Here is a 24,200-nt window from a genome sequence, read left to right as displayed (position 1 = left end):
GTATAGAAAAACCCTAGAAATTGGGGATTTTTGGGCTGATTCCTTAAGATAGAAAAAGGCTGAAAACACAATAAGAACAGAAAATAGATTAGATAATGATTCAGCACAAGTAGAAATAAAGAAAGAATTGACAGTAAGAAATTAAAAGATAAGTCCTAAGAAGCCTTGAAATCTCGAAAGATCTCACAACTCCCTTCAAACGGCTCTAATCTCCCCTCCAAAGAATATCAATGGCAAGAAGAAGGTTGAAGATGGCTCCCACAATCACAAGATTGTTAAAACAACTTCTAAAGAAAACTCAAGAGAGAAATCTTGGAGAAAACTCAAAGAAAATTCTGCTCTCAACAAATCTGAAATTTTAATAATAATGATAAGTGTTTAACAAGGTGGACAGCCATGCCTTTAAATAGGCCTTATAACTAGTCCTAATCTAATTAGAAAACTAAAATAAAAAAAACTCCTAATTATTTTAATATGGAAATTCGGTCAAAGGTCATTTTATCTGGGACTCTTGGACTGAATATTAACATAAAAATTTAAACTAAGTAAATAAATAAATAAAAATAAAAATAAAACTTTACAACTTGGGCCACTTTGACAATTTGGCCTGATTTTCAACTAAGTATGGATGGATTTCTTGATTGGGCTGGGAATTTGCTTATTGGGCCTCGCCTTCAAGAATTTGGGCTTTTGTGACTCGTATCAGGTCGTGTATACATCTCGAACACCGGTCGCAAGTACATCATTTGGCGATATAAATTGTACATATAACTCAATATGAGGTGCTCCACTAGCAAAATGAGTTTGCACCATTGCCTCCAAGCTACAAGCACCTTTTATGTCGAACGAGTCATATGTTATCGGATCAACAAAAGAACAAAATCGAAACGTGATAGACAGAACTTTCATTGGCGTCGTTCCGAAAATTTTACGCCTAATTCTTTTACGAAGTTCTGTCAAATCTATGTTCTGGTTAAAAACCAGTCGCACCGTATTCTTCGACAAAAAAACAACACCATTCTCGGTGTGGCAAACCTCACCATCGTAGTAAATAACAGCACTAATACATTCACTCATATTTGAAACTCTAAGGGTGCGTTTGGTTCGCTGTATTGGATTAGAGGTGTATTGGATTAGAGGTGTATTGGGATTAGAGGTGTATTGGATTAGAGGTGTAATAGCTAATCCACTGTTTGGTTGAATGTAATGGAATAGAGGCGTAATAGTAATCTTGTGTTTGGTTGAATGGAATAGAGGTGTAACAGCATAATGGAAAAAACTAAAATGACTAGAATACCCTTAGCATAAAATTGTTTTGGTAAATGATTATTGTTATTGTTATTTAAATTTTAATAAGATTATTATTATCAGTAATAAATAATTTAATCATATTTTAACATAATTATTATTAAATATATTTTAATTAAAATATATAATTTATAATAAAATTCTTAATAATCAATATTCTTATATGAATTTACTCAAATCATAATATATGATACTATAAAATATAATTTGAAATAATTAATATTAAATATAATTTTTCTAAATATAATTTAATATTTTTTCTAAATATTTTGTAAAAAGAAATAAATTTAGTGGCAAATTACTAGTGTTAAAAGTTAAATTAAGCCGCAAAGAAGAGTAATTTGTGTTAGTGAAAATTACATTTCTCTAAGATCCTATAAACTGTGGCAGCATATACTCATTGAAACATTTATAAATTCCAACTTTAAATATGAACTTATGGAAATCAAAGGCATTTATGCAGCAAGTATATTCTGCGAATCTAATATAAATTTGTTGCTTTATATTGAGCTTGTTAATTTTGAATAACTTTAACAGTTCCACACTCCTCAAAGTTTTACAAAACCTATGGCATTCCATTAACCAACAGCATCTCTCTAATGCTTCAAACAAACAACATCAAGTAACTCGTCCTGGAGCATGCGACGAACCAAAACCGTTTCCCGATCGCTTTTGTCATGAGTCATCATATTCTGGATCTGCTGTACAATCTGCCAACAAACTGAAAATTAGTACCATAGCAACAAATTCACCATAATCGATTCTTCCATCCTGTAGAAGCAGAAAATCAAAACTTAAATCATCGATCAAAGGATAAAAAAGAAGACCTATTCCAACTGATAAAAGAAGTGCAATGAGGATCGAGGACCTGCAAATGTACTTAGACATTGTACCCTGCTATTACCATTTACTCTCAATCATATAAGAGAATAACTATAAAAATCGATGAAGCAAATCAGCTAGCTCGAGAATATGGCTTACATTATCTTGATCAACTTCTCTGATTATATCCTCGAGTAAAACATCTGTCATGTTATGCTCAACACAAGCTTGTTGAAGCTCATCAACTGTAATATACCCACTTCCATCCTTATCAAAGTATCGGAATGCAGCAACGAGATGCTCCTCACGCTCTAGTTTATTAGGGTGAACTGTTGCAGCTATGAATTCTCCATAAACATTGAAACCTCAAATGAACCATAAACAGAAAAGACCCATTTTGTATTGCATTTTGTACTGCAATTTGCAAGTAAATGAATATATCAAATAATCATCATTATTTGATTTTCCAAAAATCATATAACAAGCAAGCAACATAACATAACAAGCATATAACAAGCAAGCATATAACCGTGATTAGCTAAAGATCATCGCTCGAGATCGACAGAGACTACTGCAGTAGATTACTCTCAGCACTCGGAACAATTAGCTAAAGATCCTCACTTGAGATTGACAGATAAAACCACAATCCAAACTTCAGAATCCCCTGACCAAAATCTACCACCAAGGAATCAGTTGAATCATAGCAAAACTCAGAATATACAACACCCTGAGAAACCAGAACAACTACCTAAACCCATGTTCTTCATACACATCTTCCTGCTATCAGAAACATTTAGTTACACCCAAGTCCCATAATAGAGATCCTCATCAAGGTGGCAAGTCAACCCACAAACAGTTCCTACATACAAATTCTGCCTAAGGACTGAAACACAAGTGAACTCTTGAAAGTAAGCAAGTCATAAATGAGATTAATAATTCCGATTCATTGTGCCAAAAATATGAAACTCTGACCACTCTCAAAATAAGCTATAGAATCCATGAGCATGGAACTGTCCTGATTCATGGCCTACCCTAAACCTTACCACTAAAAACCTAATCCTGAGACAGAATTATCAACAATTCTTGTCTTTATTTCCAAATACTTTACTTAGATAAGAATGCTTAATGACTATGTTAGCTGGACATCGATGCACATCTGATACACATGTAATTCAAGAAAAATGAATCATCACATAACTTAACAAGCCCCAATACGAAGCATCAAACCATGAACCTCTCAAATTTAAAAAAATAAAAATGATAAAACCATCTCTCAAACCATGTATCATCATCAACCACAGCTCAAAAATTAATTAACTAATACTTAAACATATTAAGAAAAGAGAAAAGAAAAAGAAAATTAAGCTCAAAACATGTTCTTAATATTAATAAGCTCACAGCTTCAAATCTCTTTTGAAAATGAGATTCAACAATCCCAAAATAACATTTCAACTAAGGTGATTATAGTAAACGAACACTCAATTCCACCGAGGGGAAAAATAACAATTAGAAAACACTAATCAAAGCTAGATCTTTTGCCATTAAAAATTTGCTCTTCTTCAGTGGCAGACTCACCGCTTTTCTTGTTGAGCTTCCTTGCATACCTCTAGTTCCTCAAGAACTTGGAATCCATCTATAAATGTCCACAAGGAAAGAACCGTTTTTATTTATTTTTAAATGAAGACTAACTGAAAATTCGATTAGAAGATTTAAAAAAGATACCCCTTTGGTGGAAGTGTGGCGGTGCCTCTTGGGTTTATTGATGCCATTCTTGTGAGCCTTGTAAGATTGGTTGTGGGCAGTGTGGTTCTTTGACTTCGCCATTTCTGTTCACCCCGAATTCAAATCCAAAAACACTAACAAAATGAACAAACAATGTTAATTTGATCTGTAAACAAATGATCGATTCTTTGAAGGAAAACCGATGGAAGTTAAAAGCAAAAACCTGAGTCTAAGAAGAAGATGCGGCTCTGATTAGGGCTTTGAAAGAATTGTGTTGTAAAAAATATTAGAGAGACAGAGGGAGCAAATCTGTAGAAACCCCAAGCTAGAAGGAAAAAAACAGAAGATGGAAAGGGGAAGCGTCGATTGGGAGGGTAAAACAGGGTATAAAACTAAAGCAGGACCTAAACTGAGCAAAAGGAAGGGATTAGAAATCGGTGGATTTTGAGGATTTGGTCTGTAATGTAATAGACCCGTATTAGTCAATACACTGAACCAAACAAAGGATTAAAATGGGATTAAGTGGGGCCCATAGAATAGGGGTGTAATGGCTATGCCAATACACCCAACCGAACATGGTGTAACCTTCTTAGCCTCTCTAAATTGTTTCTGCTATGACTTATGCATTTTGAGAACATTTTTTGCCTCATTTATAGCCTCAGCCCAAACATGCTACTGTAGCAAAAGCGCGTCCACGTGGGCGCGATTTCACAAATTCTTCTAATAAAGTATCTTGATAGAAGCGATTTTATACTATTTGCTCAGAAACATCAACTCAAAATTATTTCTTCCAAGACCAACTGTAGCAAAAGCGCGTCCACGAGGGCGTGATTTCAGAAATTCTTCTCAAATAGCATCCTGCTTGAAGCGCTTTTTATACTATTTGCTCAGAAACGTTAACTCGAAATAATTTTTTCAGGACCTACTGTAGCAAAAGCGCGTCCACGTGGGCGCGATTTAACAAATTCTTCTCATAGAGCATTCTAGTAGAAGCGATTTTATACTATTTGCTCAGAAACGTCAACTCGGAATTATTTCTTCCAGGACCAACTGTAACAAAAGTGCGTCCAGGAGGGCGCGATTTCACAAATTCTTCACGTCCACGTAATTTGATTTTAATTAATTAATTTCTCTCCGAAGCCCTAAAAATCCGAAAAACCCTAAAAAACCTAACGTGGGAAACACCGCGAAATTGCGTCCACGTCAGCGCGCTTTGCTGACGTGGACACAAATCGCGCTTTGTTCCCATGTCAGCAAATCGCGCTGACGTGGACGCGATTTGCTAACATATCCCCTGACATCGCGCTAAAGTAGACGCGATTTAGAGGAAAATGACCCATTCCGGTAAATAATAAAATACTGGACCTATTTCGGTAAATTTAAAAAAAAATGGTTTTTTTTTGGCATTTTGGCCGTTAAACTTTTCATAGAGTTTGAAATAATTTGACAAAAATTAAATGAAGAAAAAAGAAAATGGATTAAAATAACTTTTTTATATAGTTCGAGAGTAAAAAAATACAAATAAATAAATAAATCTCATCACTTACTAAATTAAATACATAAATTGAAAATAAAGCATTTTTCTTGTTGAACCAAATTTTACCAGTTTAAAGAAAACCTTGTTTCATATATACTGGTTCAAACCGGGCCACTAGTTCTAATTCCACCGGCCCACTCTCAAGTTTTTAAATTAATGGTCTTAAGTGCTGATCGTACAAACAAGCAAATAAACAGCAGCGAGCTAGAATCGCATTTTTCCATTGTTCAATGTCACTTAAAATAATTTTTTTTAAAACAAAAAATCCAAGTTTAGTTATAATATCCCAAAAATCATGGCTAGAAATGGGTGCCTGCTTGCTAACCTTCAAGATCAAATAACGGAATGAACCCTAGAGCAGATAAAGAGGAAGCAAGATTAACAACTGAATACCACCCTGCTCCATCAAAGGCAAAAGTAACCATCAGCTATCATGGAGCTTTGCTCGCGGATTTCATTACATAATGATCTTTGGCCCGAACAAGGTTTCCGATGTCATAGCAAGATTATCAAAAGACAAGCGGCTGAGATTACATATCGAACCTTCGACACTAAAAGCTTCATACTCTCACCCAATGGACTTACGGGACCAAATGCTCCAGGAGGCAAAAGCCCTTCCCTGGCACTCGAATTAGAACTGCTTCAATAAAAGAAAAAAGTCATGATCCTATATAAGTATTTGTTAATATGGAACACATTTAACTCTGAAAGGTAATGAACCTCACCTTCCCGTAAATATACAGGACCTATAACCTGCACAAGTTATACACCAATAAAGCAATCAGCCAACTAAGAAAGACAAAGCTGGATATCATGACATTAAGAAGGCAGAATATATGACAATTAAATAGCAAGACAGCAATAGCATGCAATATGGTTGATGTGGCAAAAGATAGGTTTATGAAAAAGCCAAGAATTCCATCCTATCTTCAGACATAGTAAACATGTTGGGGAAAACAACACTCAAAGATACACTAAACAAATGTAAATCATGTGAAACAGATATAAAACATTCCATAGTAAATATGAAGTCTTTGCAATGGTTACTTCATTCTGGAAAGAAAGAATGAAAATCTTGAGGACTTTGTTGTTGATTAGGTTTCCTACTCCAGAAGAACCGTTGGAGTTAACCTAATAGATACAACATAGTACTATGATGATAGTACTAATGCTGTATCATTGACCAACCTGGCTTTTTTTTTTTAAGTTTTCTTGATAATCTTTTAGGAGCCTGAGTGAAACTTTAAACACAAGTAAAGAGCCACTGGCAAAAATAAGACAAAACCCAGAAATAGTATTCAGCATACTTGTTACTGTCACAATTTGAAATACTAACAAGAATATCCACATTTAATAACTAGATACATAGAGCATAGAATCACCAATTACTCAACTTAATGTTTTTCCTTTTTTTTTCTTTTTGATTGTAATATTAGGACTATGAAATATTCAGCTTTGTCGCTCTAAAAATGTTAGGTTTCTTTCCCTACAATGATTCCCATCAAAGCTTAAATTTTACTATTTCCTTTTAAGTTTTAAAGCAAACCCAGGTATTGATATTAGGTCATTATAACCCAGCTAGCAAAAACTGAAAGTTAAATTTTACTCAAGTATTTTAAAAGATCAAAATTATAGATAAAATTAAGATTGATAACGATGAGAAAACTTGTCATACTTACTTGGATCATTACTGGTAATTGTGGCTGTCCCACCAAAATCACATGTTGCACCAACGGTATGCATTCTTTGATAATAGTCATTGTAAGCATAAGATGCATGGTTCTTGGTGTTATTTGGGAGATAACATGGCTGCCCTGATTGTATAACACTGCAATTGGCCTGGCCTTGCCCACATGCCCAGTTAAGCCCATCTTGCAACTTACCTTCACTGGCATCGTCTTTTGCAACACAGAAAACTGTCGTAGCATTTCCCATAATCTGACTAGAACCACTCAAACTCAAAGGAAAAACAGCAGTGCCATTCGTATAAAGCACCCCCCAATTCTTCTCAGAGACAGGCCCAGGTCTCTTGTCTTCATTAAACAATTCGTAAATGTATGTGTTGATGGGAATATTTGGCCGACTGGGAGGGCCTGAATCATTGGAAACTCGCCGAATCAAATAATTAATGAAGGTCCCAGCATTTTCAACAGTGGCATCAGGTTCATTGGGTCCACCTTGCCAAGGCCATCCTGTTTCAGTGACAACAATAGGGATCCCAGAAAAATTGAGAGCATCCATAGAATAATAGGTTGCATCAACCATCGCATCGAACATGCTGTTATAGTGGAAGAGAGTGTTTGGGTCAACAATTTGTTTGACTGAGGGGAGAGGTTTGAAAAGTGCATAATCAATTGGAAAAATGCCATTTCCATTAGTGTAACCATAATAGGGATATGCATTTAACATAAAATAGGAGTTAGTGTTATTCAAAAACTGAAGAAGCTGGTATAGTGTAGAGTTGGGTGAGGAATTAAAGGCAGCAGTAGAAGGGGGGAAAAGCTCGGGGATTATGTCCAAGGATTGGGGGCTCGAAACTTTAACTTGAAAATTTAGATTAGAAGCCACAAGAGCTTTATGGAGGTTATTCATAGCAGTAACTAAAATTGGGGCAGCATGAGGAATTGATGTAAGAACCTCACTGCCAACAGCAATGGCTGTAATGTTGGTTGAAGGCACATAGGATGCTACATTTTTGTTGACCCAGGCTGCTGCAGCTGATGCGGATTCTCCAATTCCAAGAACTTCCTCATTTGTCACGCCCACTGTAACTTCAATCCCACTGTCTGCAAGTGCTTTCAGCATGTGAGAGTCAGCATCATAAAGTCGTACATGAGTGATTCGATGGGTTTTGATGATAGAAACAACTTCAGAAGCTGACGGCATGCTGGAAACATCAGTACCAATGTTTATCCCAATGAATGCACCTATAAAATCAATTATCTATTTCAGTAAAAACCGACCACAAACATGATTACACGGTTTGTATATAAATTACATAACACTAAGAAGACCCTTGTAACTATAATGAAAAACAAATTGCCCAATTGGATTATTAAAGGTAAATTCATGACGGTATGACAATTCCATTGTGCTTCTTTTCTTTTTTTGGTTTCCATTTGCTTCAAGTGTGATCTCCAATGCAGTAAATAGTGGAACCATCAATTGATTTACTTCCTTCCCGCAAATATTAACAACACTCAATGAACTATCTGTCCTAGCTATAAAGTCTCAATAGTTGTCTCAATCATTCTCCACAATTCAAGAAAACATTCTTAGGCATAAACCGATAAAAAGTCCAAAAGAGTCCATGTTGTGGACAAACAGAAAACAAAAGGAAATGAAAACAAACAGAACATAAGCATTTTGATTTCAATGGTCTCTTGATCTTTAGAGGCATGTCTGATAGGCACCTTCTAAATACTGGGACAAGAAACCACAGACTGAATTATGACTAAAATGGTTTCAATTTTACATTGATAATCACTGGTGGAATTAGATCCATAAAATGTACCAACAGTGGTTATTACAAAAATAAAAATAAAAAGTTACTCATTAACAAGGACTATCCTTTATAATGATTATTTTTTACAGCTGAAGCATTGAGACTCGTAGGAAGAGCAAACCCAAGAGGTAAAAACTCAAAATTTCTAAAGCCTCATCTAAACAGCAGACATAATAATACACAGAGCTTCGAATAGAATTTAGCTTAAAAGTGAAACCCTCAATAATTTATAGATTACCTAGCACATTGGTAAACATGCCAATTAGAACCAGAAGCGAGCCTCCAAAACATCTATCAGGATTCATCTGAGCATAAAAATAAAAAATAAAAAACTCCAACCTAGACGAGCAGTCTTGTGCTGTTTACACTCCCCCAGAGCTTAGACACTAAAGTTCTGCAAACAAAAGTAAGAATCGGGTATAGCCCATGATAGTCAAATTCAGCACTCCTGATAATTTAAGGGAAAATGAAACAAATAAAGAAATCATAAAAAAAAACACAAGAAATCTACATATATTCAGGGAAAAAGAAATTGGGTTTGTAGTGCTGTCGCTCAAAGCTGCAAAATAGTATTACATGTTCAGCGACAGAAGGATAAACTATCACATTCACATTTGACCTTTTCAAAGCACATTGTCAAGAAATCGACCTCCATGTATTATTGGACAGGATAAACTGAAGTGGACCTCTTTTGACTCCTTACAGAAAAATAAATAAAACAGTACATAACATTCACCAAGTACATTAATCTTCAGTGAACATGATTTTGACAAACATTATGTCAAGCGAAATCTTACAATTAGCATGAGTTATTAGATCCATACTCCACAGCGGTATAAATCTAATGTGCATGTAAATTTGCTCACCAAGGTAAGTATTTTATACGTCTTGCAAAACAAAAATTTAAAAGAAGCTAAAATATCTTTGAAAAAGGAACCACTAATGGAAAGCAATGCAGCTGTGAAAGAAAAGTCTGGTTCCAAAATGCCCAGATGCAAAGGTCCCCAAAGTTGAATTTTAAACTACCCAGTGCCCAAACTCCACATAATAATGGTAAATAATATTACCCAGATGAAAAAATCAAGAGAAATAAGTTCTAAAGTACCTGATCTAAGTTTCCAAGCTGCTATAAAAAAATAAAATTAAAAACACACAGCTATAGAGCTTCAGCTGATAAAAGATATTCTTCTATTTACATTATTAAATATAATTTACATAGTAATAAAAGAACGAAAACATCAACTAACATAATAAGTAGAAAGCAGTACTAATAAAAAAAACGTAGAAAACTGTTTCAGATTCAGAGTTAAGAAACCTCTCTAATGGCAGCTTGTCTTTGTTTGAACTCTCAGTAGCCAGTGACTTGGTTGTCTTTGCAACTTTGTTTTTTTCTTGTTAGTCTTTTTTGCAATAATTTATTTTAAAAGAAATTATTGCCACAAGAAGAATATAGAAGCAGCAGAATATTTGCTTGGGGACTGTATGCTAATTAAATTAAAAAATAGTATAAACCCATTAGAGGTGTTCATGGGCCAGGCCGGGCCGGGCCCAAAAAAAATTTTCAGCCCGGGTCCTAGGATCGGACCCGGCCCGGCCCGGGCCGTTTTTTAAATAAATACCAAAAATTTATTTTAAAAATTAAAATAAAAATTTTAAAAAGTATTTTAAAAATATTTTAAAATTAAAAAAATTAAAAAATGTATTTTAAAAAAATTTTAAAAAAATTTAAAATTAAAAAAATTTAAAAAAAGTATTTTAAAAGTATTTTAAAATTAAAAAAATAAAAATATTTATTATTCGGGCCAGGCCGGGCCGGGCCAGACCCGGGCCAAAAAAGTGGTGCCCGAGACCCGCCCGTTTTTAAATCGGGCCTCGTTTTTTGTCCAAGCCCATATTTCGAGCCTATATTTTTACCCAAACCCTCACATATTTCGGGCGGGCCGTCGGGCCGGGTCGGGCTACTCGGCCCATGAACACCTCTAAAACCCATTCTGATAGTTTGAATAAAAATATATATTCGTTTAAAAAATGAGTTGAGCCTTACATAAATTTTTCTTATCACAGATTCGACCTGGCCCATATTTGTAAAAGCAAAACAAAATCTGCTATTATTTTGTTATTTTCTTATTGTTTTCCGGTTGTTTTCTTGTTTTCTCATTATTTTGCTATTATTTTATAATTATATTACTATTATTTTATTATTATTGTTTAGATATTATATACCTTTTATTTTATTGTTAATTTTGCTACTATTTTAGAAATATTTACTTGTTACGTTGCACCTATATTAGTGTTATTTAAGTATATTTTTTTAATTTATTTTTAATTTGTTGGAAAAAATTTATTTTAATATTTTTAGTGGCTTTGATGTATTATATTTTTAAAAAAACTAATACGGTCGGGTCTGAGTTTTAACATTTTTATCTGGATCAGGCATGGATAAAAGTTTAGGCCCACTTTCAGGTCGGATCAGGCTCAGGCCTATCGAAAGGGCCTAAAATTTTATCGAGGCTCGGCTCGAACCTAACCCGACCCATGGTCAGGTCTAGTTGTCGTACGTTAATTCATTTACAAATAAACCATTTCTTTTATTTTTGAAACCAACCGTTTTATTGATACTAGTATGGTTTATTCACGCTTCGTGTTGAGTTGATTATTTATTTGCGTCAAATTATAGAGTTAAAATTTGAATATTAAAATATATTTTAAGCAGAATTTTTAGAAACGGATCGGTGATTGAATTGGCTATGCCACTGGTTTGTATGATTCGATTAAATAAATCATTAAAAATATAAAAGAAATATAACTCAATCTATTTTTAGTCTGGTTTAATCGATTCATACAAGTTCATAGCTCAATTGATCTTACGCCTCTCTTCGAATTGATATCCCGATCAATCCAATCTAGTTCAAATCATCATAACTCTAAGTCTCTACATTTTGTACATTTAAAATTTCTTCTTCTTACTTTTATTTGCAAGAATTTAATCCCTGAACTTTTTAGATTTAAAAATCCGCTTTCAAATTACATATAATCATGTAACATTTTAATCGAAAATTTAAATATATTAACTACTTGGATTAATCAACAACATTATAAAAATATAAAGACCGAATTATGTTAAAAATTAAAGTATAATGTTTAAATCTTAATTTTAAGCATATTAAAAGGACCAAAATTGAAAATTAACCATTGTTATTAAATAAAAAAACATGGTATGTGTGCCACGTGTTAACATGAGGTATATAAATAGATATATATTTAAACTTTTTAACATATTTTAAAGATTAAAACTGAAATTATACCAGTGGAGTTTTAGACTCCACAAGCCGTATTAGCGGGTTTATAAGTGTGCTATAGGAAAATAATAAAATATTTAAAAATATATTTTAAAAAAGATGCATAATAATTCTTTAAAGTTGTTTGTGGAATAAAAAAAGTATATTACTAATGTACTAAATATTAACCCTGTATTTAATCTAATAAAAATATTTTATTAATTCATTTTATTTTTGAAATATGTATTTATGGTGTTTGTATATGCCGACTTACAAATCAATTTATCATTTATTTTCAAATAGCTTAGAAAAATAATTAAAAACAGAAAATTATTTTATTATCTTTTAGTTTTGATTTTTAAATAATATATTTTTATATAGGGAATATATATTTTATTATTTTATTATTTTAAAATTAATTTTAAATGATATATTTAAACGAGTTAATTCACATGTCTACTCGCAAATTCATACTTGATTTACTTAAAAATTTTAATTTATATTTTTAAAGATGTTGAATCATGCATTTACTCCTGAATCAAGTTAAGACTGCGATCAAATCTGCTCTTTAAAAGGGACAAGAACTTTGTAAGACATTCCTTATCTAACAGCGTTCAAATAGACACCTTTTTTTTTTCTTTTTTTTCTTAAAATTATATAACAATTGTCAAATTTTAGTTTTGGTTCTTATATTTTGCTCAATTTTGAATTTCAATTTCTATACTTTAATTTTTGAGATAATTTGGTACTTCAACTTTTATAATGTCATTAGTGTAAATATTTTATTCTGATTAAAATGTTGAGTGATTTTTTTAAAAATGTTAATACGGTAAAAATTCTCTAATAAAAGTATGTTCATTAAATTCCGAATATACAAAAAGTATAAAGATTTGGAGCATATTTTGACCATCAATTTTTTACTTTATAATTTGGTCCAAAAACAATTAACTCAACCCGAAATGTGGGTTGAATGTATACTAGTATATTATAAATTACAAGGTTCTAGCTAAATCATATTATATATATTATATTAGCTAAATAATGAAATAAATATTATGTTCACCTTACAATTTTTTTGTCATGTGCCCGTCTCCATTTCAAACACTTATATTATAAATATCACATTAATTAGAAAATACTTTTCTATCTCACACTTACATAATAAATAAATGTTAATTTTCTCACTATTTACCTAAATTATTTAGAGTTTCTTTATTTGAAGCAATTTATAAGGGAGATCTTATAGTTAAAATTTATTTATGTATTATCTTTACATAATATATTATTATGTATTATTTATTATTTATATACAGTAACATATAGTATTTATATATAGTAATATATAGTATTTATATATAATAATATATATAATATATGAAAGAGAAATACTTACATTATAAATAAGTGTTAGTTTTTTTAATTATTTACATTTTTTTTAGAGTTTATTCATTTGAAAAAATTCATGAGAGAAGACTTATAGTTAAAGTTATATATATATAATATTATCATTTTATATATATTATAATATATATCATATATATTATATATTACAAGGTTTTGACTAAATAAGGAAATAAACATTATGCTTACGTTACAATTTATTTACTCATGGCAGTCTCCATTTCAAACACTTATACTATAAATCCTACATTAATTAGAGAGCACTTCCATAGCCTACACTTACGCTATAATAAATGCCAAAATTTTTACCATTAAATAGTTTTTTTTAGAGTTTCTTCATTTGAAGAAATTCATGAGAGAAAGCTTAGAGTTTAAAGTTATTTATATATAATAATATATATATTTATTATTTATATATTATACTATTTATCATATATATTATATATTACTAGGTTCTTGCTAAATAAGGAAATAAACATCATTTTCACATTATAATTTTTTGACACATGGCCGTCTCCATTTCAAGCACTTATACTATAAATCTCATATTGACTAGAAAATATTTTTACAGCTCACACTTACCCAATAAATATGTGTTATAGAGAATGTTTATAGTTAAAATTTATTTATATATCATTTTTACATAATATATATTATTCATTATTTATGTAACACCCCAAACCCAACGTAGACGTTATGGCCGAATCTGAAGTTATTACATAGAACGGTTGACAATTTAATTTTCTTATATTTTGAAAACCGACAATAACTCTTAAAATCCCGGATCTTTTAAAATCGTATCTTCTTTAACAATTTTACTGAAAGCGTTGTTTGTTTATGTTTTTTAAAAAAACTTATAATTTTGTAGTGGATCTCTTAAAAAAATTTATATTTTTGAAAACACAATTTGATATTTGAAACCTCTTGTTTTTGCAGAAAACAATTGTTGTTGATAAATCGTTTAAATAGTATAATTTAGAAACAACAAATAATGTCAAAAATCCCAAACAGTCCAAAAAGTCCAAAATTTACAAAACACTTAAATCCCAAATTAAAATAATTAAAGTAAAATCAAAACTTATATAACCGAGCTCCTGTCGCACCGACCCGCCTAAGTCTGAGGATTACCTGAAAATATCAGTCAAACAGAAAGTGAGTTTTCAAAAATCAATGTATACCGAATAACTTTAAACAGTTAATTCATAACAAACATATTTCACAGAAATGGAATCATATCAGAGTAATACAGATACAGACATATAATCCTACCTCCATCCGCTACACACCAACTCCGACCATCCCAACACACCATATGGGGTATGAAATACTCACTGAGCCCTACACACTGCTTAGTGTCGATAAGACACTTTACATAATATTTGCAGCTGCGCTGTTAGATAGATAGACGAATTATCGCCTTTTACAGAAACACTTCCTTCATGTAATATAACCCATCCCAAAAGCATATATAGTCAAAACAGAAATCATACATGGTACAATTTTACGCGCATGACATGTCAGATACAAATTTCATATATAACATTTTTCGAGATTACTTATCACATGGCAACTCAAATATACTTACACGCATCAGAATTTATACTAATAGATGACTAGATTTCATGTTTTATAGTACATTTAGGCACATTTAGTCAAATGGCTAGCCCATGTGGCCCACACAGCTTCACACATGCCCGTGTAACCCACACAACCTAAACAACCTAGACCGTATGTCACACACGGCCTACCACATGACCTGCCGCACGGCCGTGTGGCTCGACTGTGAAATTTTTTGGCTTTCACTAATTGTTGTGTTTCGTGTTTTTTGATACACACCTAATCAAGAACTCGATGCACGCCCAAAATTGAATATTCTAGCACATAAATTGATGAAGCCATACAAATTAACAACAAAATTTCTCAACCTAAACGACTAATTTCAGTAATGAAACACCATTTAATCGAGAATCAAACACAATAAATTCACAACATCCTCTAAACACACCCCCGTGCACTTACCGATACGAGCAGCACTACACGAAATTCATGACGTCAGAGGCCAATTGCTCTCGATCCTTAGCTAACAACGCACAAACAAAATAATTAAATACAACTAAAACCCCAATTCCACTGCCAAAACTTAACCCACACGAAAAAGAACCCAACCCTTCAAAATTTCACAACTTACCAGATAAACAAATGCCACAACCACCACCTAAGATGTAAACAAAGGATAGAAAATGAAAGTAATGGCAAATTAAACCAAAACATAATCAAAAATCAAAATAAAAGAATAAAGATTGGAAAAGAAGGGAAAAGAACAAAAATTAAAGAAACAAAACACTAAAACATGGAAAGTAGATGACGACATGAATATGGTTTTAGAAAAGGAACGAACGTGAGATAATTTGGGTACAAAACCAAATGAAAAAAAATTGGAAACAAATGAGACGTGAAAAACTAAAAAAGGAGTTAGGGGATTTGTTGGGATTTTTTAAAAAAGAAAATATATAAAGTATTAAAAATAAAATAAAACAAAACAAAAACCAACCCAACTACTCAATTCTTATCAGATTACTCAAAGACCTAATTTAATTCAAACCCAACTACTAATAGGCCAACTTGAACAAACAAACAAAAATATATCAAAACCTTCTCACTTTGCTTACTCTGAGACTCAAAGACCTGACCTCAAACACATACTCAAACTCTTAATCACTGGGACAAACACTTAATTATGACATATCTCAACAAAATAAGAAATCATATTTTAGGGCGTTACAACTCTACCCCTAAAAGAAATTTCAGCCTCGAAATTTACCTGATTCTAACATATGTATATACTATTGTGGAATCGAGTCTTCAAGTTCCCATGTAGCTTATTCTGTGCCATGATTCCATTAAAGAACCTTCACTAACAGAATAGACTTCCTCCTCAAGACCTTAACATCTCGATCCAAAACCTAAATCGACTCCTCCTTAAAAGTCAAATACGATCTTACCTTAATCTCCTTAACAAAAACAATATGAGATGGGTCTGATCGATACCGCCTCAACATAGAGACGTGGAACACATTATGAATACGGTTCAGCTCTGGAGGTAGCTCTAACTAATAAGCAACTGGTCTTACATGTTTTAAAATTTGATACGGCCCAATGAACCTAAGGCTCAACTTGCTCTTACATCTAAACCGAAAGACCTTCTTTCACGAAGATACCTTAATAAACACATAATCACCCAAAGAATACTCAATATCCCTCATTTTCAAATATGAATAAAACTTTTGTCTACTAGAAGTTACCTTAAAACAATCTCGAATCAGTCTAACTTTATCCTCAGTCTCGGAAACCAACTCAGGACCCAAAACTCATCGCTTACCCAACTCAGTCCAACACAATGGAGTACGACACTTACGACTAGATAGAGACTCCTAAGGTGCCATATGGATACTGGACTGGTAACTGTTATTATAGGCAAAGTAGGCTAACGGCAGAAACTCCTCCCAACTACCTCGAAAATCAATCACACAACTCCGAAGCATATCCTCCAATATCTGAATCACCCCCTCAAATTGACCATCTGTCTGAAGATGGAACATAGTACTGAAGTTTAACCTCGAACCCAAAGCCTTATGAAGTTTCTTATTGAAACTGGATCCCAATGAAGTCTCATGATCTCAAAAACGTATAACTTAGCCAACTTCTGAATGGAGTAAACTATCTTAACAGGAATGAAATGGGCAAACTTGGTCAACTGATCCACGATGACCCATACAAAATCCTTCTTAGTGGGTATTAAGGGTAACCAACTAACGAAGTCCATATTCACCATTCCCATTTTTATAGGGGAATCTTAATGGGTTGAAGCAAACCCGAAGGCAACTGGTGTTCAGCTTTAACCTGCTAACACGTTAAACACCAAGAAACAAAATTTGTTACCTTCCATTTCAACCCCGGCCACCAATATAACTCACGTAAATCATGATACATCTTATTTCTGCTAGGATGCATAGCATAGGGGCTACTATACACTTCCTGCGGAATGAATTGCCTCAAACCAAAGCCGTTATGCACACAAACCAGTCCTCAGAAGCATAGAACCCCATCGTTGTTCAACCCAAAATCAAACGTACTACCATCCTCCACCTAACAGAATCATAGAGCCAAAGAATCATTCCTCAACTATTTCACACGAATCTAATCAATCCAAGTCGGCTTAACTTGCAACTCGGCTAACAGATTCCCATAATCAAATAGACTTAGGCGAGTAAACATTGCCATCAAATCAAACATTACTCTACGACTAAGAGCATCAACCACCACATTGGCCTTATCAGGATAACATTCAATAGTACAGTCGTTGTGACAGCCCTAAAATGACCCTAGTCGAAAAGCGGTTTCGGGACCGCTAAACCGAGTCACCAAATTATTTGAATGTGATATTTATTGTCTAAAATATGTGATTATGAAGGTGTGAAAGTTTTAGGCTTCGATTTAGTAAATTGCATGTGAATTTAGTCAAAAGGACTTATGGGTGACATTTTCGAAATGTGATAGGCTAATCTACAAGGACCTAATAGTGCATGTAATCAAAAGGGAGGACTTGCATGTCAATTTTCCCCCCCTAATATGTAGTGGCCGGCCATGAGCATGGGTGGACAAGATGTTATGGCTAAAAACATGTCATAGACATGTTGTGTTGGTGCATCATGGGAGGAAACAATAAAATAAAGTTAGTAATAAAATAAATGGAGTTGCATGTCAAATATCCATTTTCTAAGGTTAGTGGCCGGCCATGCTTTGAATGGAATTATTGTTTTTTTTGTATTTTAATTGTAAAATAAAGCTTAGTGGAATGTTATTATAATAGTGAATTAAATAATAAAAGAATTTGGTGAAAAGAACAAGGTAGCTCTTTTGTGTTCTTTTTAGCCAAAAATCAAATAAGAGAGGGGAGAAAAGTCTAAAACCATTCGGCACTTTGATATTCTTCATGAGGTGAGTTTCTTGATTAAAATTTGATGGAAATTTGATGTTTTTGGGATGGATGTTAAGCTAGTTAGGCAACCAAAGGTTCAATATTTTTTGTTATGTGGTTATATGTGCATTTCGGCCATGGTCTTTGCTTGAATTTGAGATTTGTAATGTGATTTTCCTAAATTGTCTATGAATTTTTGGTTGTTGATTTCATGGTAATGGTATATTGAATCCATGATTTGAATCCATGAAAATTTAGTAAGGTTGCATTCGGCAACTTGCTTGGAATTATGAAATGATGTCCAAAATTTGTAATTCATGCTTAAATATTGAAATAGAGCTTACAATTAATAGAACCATGTAATAATTGAGGATTTTATGTGTTAAATTTTGGATGTTGGAGTTTTAGCTTTGAAATAGTTGTTAGATGAGTTATAAAGTACTAAAAAAATGGAAAGAGAAAGAGCTTAAGGCATGGTTAGTATTCGGCCATGATGAGAAGTAAGAAAATGAATGTTGTGGTTGAGATGATTGAGGTGGTGATCTCGAAGCTAAGTGATTATCGGCTAGGGTATTATGTATATTTAAGTGTCGAGTGTGGACAAAAACATTTAGTAGAATAATTGTTAATTATATGCTTGAGTGTACGGTTTGTAAGAAGTAAATTTATGGATAAGCTTGATAGATGTTGTTGAGGCTAATTTAAGAGCTTTGTGGCATATAATCCTTAGAAAAATTATGTTTGTGGTTATAAAAGATTTTGGGCATTCGGCTACTCGAGGAAAGATGAGAGACATGCTTATATGCTTATATGCGTATTACCGAACAAGATTGTGAATAATGATACTAATAAAATAGTTTGTAAGTTATTAATAAGGGTTTTTGACATAGATACTTGTAAATAAGACAAATGCTACATATTTGGAACCCTTACATGGTATTTCGGCTTTAGTTAATTATTTTAGAAATTGAAGCTAAATTTGGTTCATTAGCTCAAGAACTCAAGGAAACAAAGTCGGATCGTGGAAGAAGGGAAATTGGTCGAATAGTCGGCATTGACGTACATTAGCGATCGAGGTAAGTTTTAAGTATTAAAGCCTATAATGTGATTGAGTATGATATGTTAAGCACATATTAAAAGAATCATAACTCTATTGTAAAATTTTATGCATATAGCCTAATGGCTATTATGAAGTATAGGTAAGTTATTGATATGATATGTTGCCAAATGGATATGATATTATGAAGTGCTAAAAGGATATGTCAGAAGAGTAAATTTGTGATAAACCTGCTTAGGACAGCAGCAGTAACATGAATTTAGAAAATCACCATAAATTGATGGAGTTGAATTAGAGGCTGAATAAATTATGAAATTAAATCTTAATGAGTCTAGTTTCTTATAAAAGAAACCGTGTAAGAAAATTAATTTCCGATAATGAGATATTTAAAGTTGTGTGAGACAGTGCAGAATGACACTGTAATCCTCTGTTCTGTTTTTATAAAATCATTATAAATTGTACAAAAAATTTTAAAATACAAAATTTATATTCTAGATTCCTTAGTGAGTATAGTTTCAAATGAAATAAACAAGAACATATTTTGAATTTTGTACAATGAGAAATTTTATTTGTAGTGCAGAGTGGTCAGAATAGTCAAACAGTGAAATAGGGGAAATTTTAAGAAAAATCTGGTATTGATTGGCCAAACCTAAAATTCTGGAAATTTTATGGATGGAAGATATACGAGTCTATATTCAGGAAAAATTAACGGAAAGTGATTTGGAGTTTTGTAGCTCCAGTTATAAATAATTTAGTGACTATTGCTCAGGAAAAACAACTTGTGCTGAATTTGAGATTGTGTTGTAAACCTTGATAAACTTGTTTTAGTTGCTCATAAGCTATTGATTAAACCCATACGTGAATTCTAAATTGTGATATTGGAAAATGATAGATGTAGATTCAGCCAAGACAGTGTGTATACGTGAAAGTATATGTGGTATGTGAAGTATATTTGGATAATTGTGATGTGAATACATGAAAATCTATATTTTGATTTAGGATTCTATGTGATGGATGTGAACATGCATATATGAGATAAGGCCTAATGGCCGATGTGATGAATGTGAAAGTGTATATATGTGATAAGGCCTAATAGCCGATGTGATGAATGTGAAAGTGTATATATGTGATAAGGCCTAATGGCCGATGTGATGAATGTGAAAGTGTATATATGTGATAAGGCCTAATGGCCGATGTGATGAATGTGAAAGTGTATATATGTGATAAGGCCTAATGGCCGATGTGATGAATGTGAAAGTGTATATATGTGACAGGGCCGAGTGGCCAACGTGATGGATGTGAAAGTGTATAAATGTGATAAGTCCCGAAGGGCATTTGTGTCAGTACTATATCCGGGTTAAAACCCCGCAGGCTTTATGCGAGAATATTATCACTGATTAATGTCCGTAAGCTTCGTGCTCGTACTATATCCGAGCTCTAAAGACCCGATGACTACGTGTGGGGATTTTGTCCGGGTAAGACCCGATAACTTCGTGTGGAGATTATGTCCGGGTAAGACTTCGTAATAAGAATTGCTTATAAATATATTCAATGCGAAAGGTTAAACAGGTATGTACTCCAAGTTTATATGTGAGCTTGATTTGCACTAAATCATAAGGTAGTTATGTGATGCATACGAGAGCAATCTATGAGACTATTCCTATGATTATGTGACATCGGATCAGTGTGAGAGGTTATGTGAAATCATACGATATATCTATGTCACATGAGCTCACTTTTATGTGAAAGTTTATCTGCCTATTGTATATGATGAGATGTGCATATTCGGTAAAGGGATGGTATGCCCGAAGGAAGAGTGAAATAAAAATATGAACAACTATGTTATAATTTGATTGTTATCTGTTGACACTGCTTAAAACTTACTAAGCATTGTAATGCTTACTCCGTTTACTCTGTTTCCTCTGTTTTATAGATCTCATTTGGAAGCTACAGGCTCGGGGATCATCAGCAACTAGTCACACTATCACTATCCATTGTTTGGTACTGCTACGTTTTGGATTATCTTATGGCATGTATAGAATAGACTAGTGGCGGAAGAATATTTTTGGTTAATGTATATAAGCCATGCGAAAATGGCATCTTTTGAATGTTTACTTAGAGAAGTTTAAATTTTATCCCTGGCTGTGCTTAGTACTTATTTAAATGAATGATCTTTATTTCAAGAAAAAGTTCAAAATTTTACTGTTCTGACATGAGTTACAAGTCTGGTAATGCCCCTTACCTATTCCGGCGACGGTTACGGGATAGGGGTGTTACAGTCGTAATCCTTAAGCAACTCAATCCATCTACATTGCCTAAGTTTTAACTCATTCTGAGTAAGGAGATACTTGAGGCTCATGTGATCGATATGAATGATACACCTTTCACCATACAAATAATGTCTCTAGATTTTTAAGGTAAAGACAACCACATCCAACTCTAAATCGTGCGTGGGATAGTTGCCTTCGTGTGTCTTAAGCTGTTGAGACGCATAAGTCACTACCTTATCGTCTTGCATGAGAATACAATCCAAACCAACTTGTGACGCATCACTATAAACCATGAATTCTTTACCGGATTCAGGCTATATCAGAATAGGAGCTTGAGTCAAAATAGATTTGAGCTTCTCAAAGCTCGATTGCTACTCATCAGTCTAGACAAATGGAGCATTTTTTTCGCAACAACTTAGTCAGAAGAGCTGCGATAAGTGAGAACCCCTCGACAAATCTTTGATAGTAACCCGCTAGCCTAAGAAAACTATGGATCTCAGAAACATTCCTAGGCTATTTCCACACAAGCACAACCTTAATTTTCTTAGGATCAAGTCAAATCCCTTCAGCAAAAACCACATGACCTAGAAGAGTGACTTACCTAAGCCAAAACTCACACTTGCTCAACTTAGTGTAGAGTTGTTTCTTACAGAGTATCTGAAGAACTACTATAAGATGCTCATCATGATCACCCTCAATCTTAGAGTATACTAAAATATCATTGATGAATACAATGATGAACTGATCCAAATACAGTTGAAACACCCGGTTCATAAGGTCTATGAATATAGGTGGAGTATTCATTAAAGCAAAAGGCATAACTAGAAACTCGTAGTGCCCATAATGAGTCTTAAAAGCAGTCTTATGAACATCGACCTCCTTAATCTTAAGCTAATTATACCCAAAATGAATATCTATCTTAGAAAACACAGAAGCCTCACGAAATTGGTCGAATAAATCGTCGATCCTCAGAAGTGGGTACTTATTCTTTACCATCAATTTATTCTACTATCGAATATTTCTAACAGATGAATCCACAGAAGTAGAATTACACACGTAGGCTAGAAATGCCTCACACACTTTACAACCAACTTTTTAGCCATAAGAGCAGAGATTACATTAGATATGTAATCCTGACACTCATCGATCATAATCACTTCCACATCATTCTCAAATCTCAGAACTACCCTCTTCGCAACACAGTCTAAATTGACTGATGCTCCACGAGCCAGTCCATTCCAAAAATTAGATCGAATTCCCCTAATGGTAGGTCCATCAGATTATCCAGAAACACAACCCCTTATATCTCCAACGGTACATTCTTATATAGTTTATTAACCCAAACTGATTGACCTAATGAACTAAGTACTGTAATCTTTCCATAAATGCTCTCAACAGGTATCCCCAAATTCACAGATATAGAGCTAGCTATATAAGAATGTGTAGATCCTATGTCTATCAAAGTAATATATGGAGCAATATGACTAAAGATTGTACCAATGATAACATATGTGGTGTTTATGTCCTCACAACGTTTAGCTATATATACCAATGTAGGCTGCCTCACCTCAGTTTGATTAGCACTTCTGCCCAATGCTCTCTTACCTTTCTCTAAATCGTTACCACCCCTGGCTGAACCACGGCCCCTAGGCAGCTGTTGAACTACTTGTTGAGGCTGAACAAATCTCATAGCTGAAGCTTGCATTTGATCAGAACACTGTGGACAATCTCTGATGCGGTGCTCCATTGACCCATATCACAGACAAGCTTCTAACCTCCTCCAATATTTTCCTAGATAGCGTTTACCACAATTCCTACGCGATTGAGGCAAAGTAGGACCAACTAGGACCTCAACCCTCGGATGCCCATCAGATCTGGCCCATTTCTTAAGTCTTTGGGCAGAACTAGAGGGCTCTGAATCCCTCTTATTCTTACCCCTTTCACGCCCCCTACTTTCACGCTCAACTCGCTTAACCTCCACAGCAATCATTGCCTTATCTACCAAGACGACAAATACTCGCTCCCTCTGTGAAGCTATCAAAACCCTCAGATTATCCCTCAATCCTTCCTCGAAGTGAATGCACATTTCATATTCAGTTGATACCATCCCACAAGTATATTGGCTAAATCTCATAAATTCGACCTTATATTCGGCCATAATATTATCTCCCTGGGTAAGGCTCATAAACTCGAGTCTACGAGCATCCACATAACTCGCCTCTACATATTTACTTTGGAAAGCGCTCTTAAATTGATCCCAAGTAATCTGATCCGGCTGAGTACCCTCATCAACTGTTAACTACCACTGATCTGCCTCATCGC

General features: G+C 33.6%; 1 protein-coding gene, 1 long non-coding RNA gene and 1 pseudogene across 5 annotated transcripts; all 3 read right to left on the bottom strand.

The window, feature by feature from the left end:
• Window positions 1-1,675: 1,675 nt before the first annotated feature.
• LOC107939763 (uncharacterized) lies at window positions 1,676-2,639 on the bottom strand. Its single transcript, XR_001695257.2, has 2 exons — window positions 2,290-2,639; window positions 1,676-2,018 (listed from the first exon to the last, which is right to left on the bottom strand). It is a non-coding gene; the product is annotated as an uncharacterized lncRNA (long non-coding RNA).
• An 851-nt stretch (window positions 2,640-3,490) lies between these two features.
• Window positions 3,491-4,059, bottom strand: LOC107900418 (60S ribosomal protein L29-1-like; annotated as a pseudogene).
• A 1,520-nt stretch (window positions 4,060-5,579) lies between these two features.
• LOC107901968 (glucan endo-1,3-beta-glucosidase 4) lies at window positions 5,580-10,374 on the bottom strand. Of its 4 annotated transcripts, none has more exons than XM_016828161.2 (5): window positions 10,210-10,374; window positions 9,133-9,288; window positions 7,069-8,316; window positions 6,115-6,142; window positions 5,580-6,026 (listed from the first exon to the last, which is right to left on the bottom strand). In XM_016828161.2, exons 2-5 carry the CDS (start codon window positions 9,197-9,199, stop codon window positions 5,885-5,887), a joined length of 1,485 nt encoding a protein of 494 aa, XP_016683650.1. In that variant the 5' UTR covers window positions 9,200-9,288; window positions 10,210-10,374; the 3' UTR covers window positions 5,580-5,884. The 4 variants fall into 4 exon arrangements, with proteins under 4 accessions (XP_016683650.1, XP_016683653.1, XP_016683651.1 ...); XM_016828164.2 differs by having other exon boundaries at window positions 9,234-9,288; window positions 10,210-10,353; XM_016828162.2 differs by having other exon boundaries at window positions 10,000-10,215.
• Window positions 10,375-24,200: the final 13,826 nt, after the last annotated feature.

Source organism: Gossypium hirsutum, chromosome D06 (genome assembly GCF_007990345.1).
Source record: "Gossypium hirsutum isolate 1008001.06 chromosome D06, Gossypium_hirsutum_v2.1, whole genome shotgun sequence".
In the NCBI taxonomy this organism is placed as follows: Eukaryota; Viridiplantae; Streptophyta; class Magnoliopsida; order Malvales; family Malvaceae; genus Gossypium; species Gossypium hirsutum.
This window is presented reverse-complemented; position numbering and strand designations above follow the sequence as displayed.

Coding starts and splice junctions, on each gene's coding strand:
- LOC107901968 (XM_016828161.2), bottom strand. CDS start 9,199: ATGAATCCTGATAGATGTTTTGGAGGCTCGCTTCTGGTTCTAATTGGC. Junction 8,317..9,132: donor CATGTTTACCAATGTGCTAG/GTAATCTATAAA, acceptor TTGATTTTATAG/GTGCATTCATTGGGATAAAC. Junction 6,027..6,114: donor TCCTGTATATTTACGGGAAG/GTGAGGTTCATT, acceptor TTATTGAAGCAG/TTCTAATTCGAGTGCCAGGG.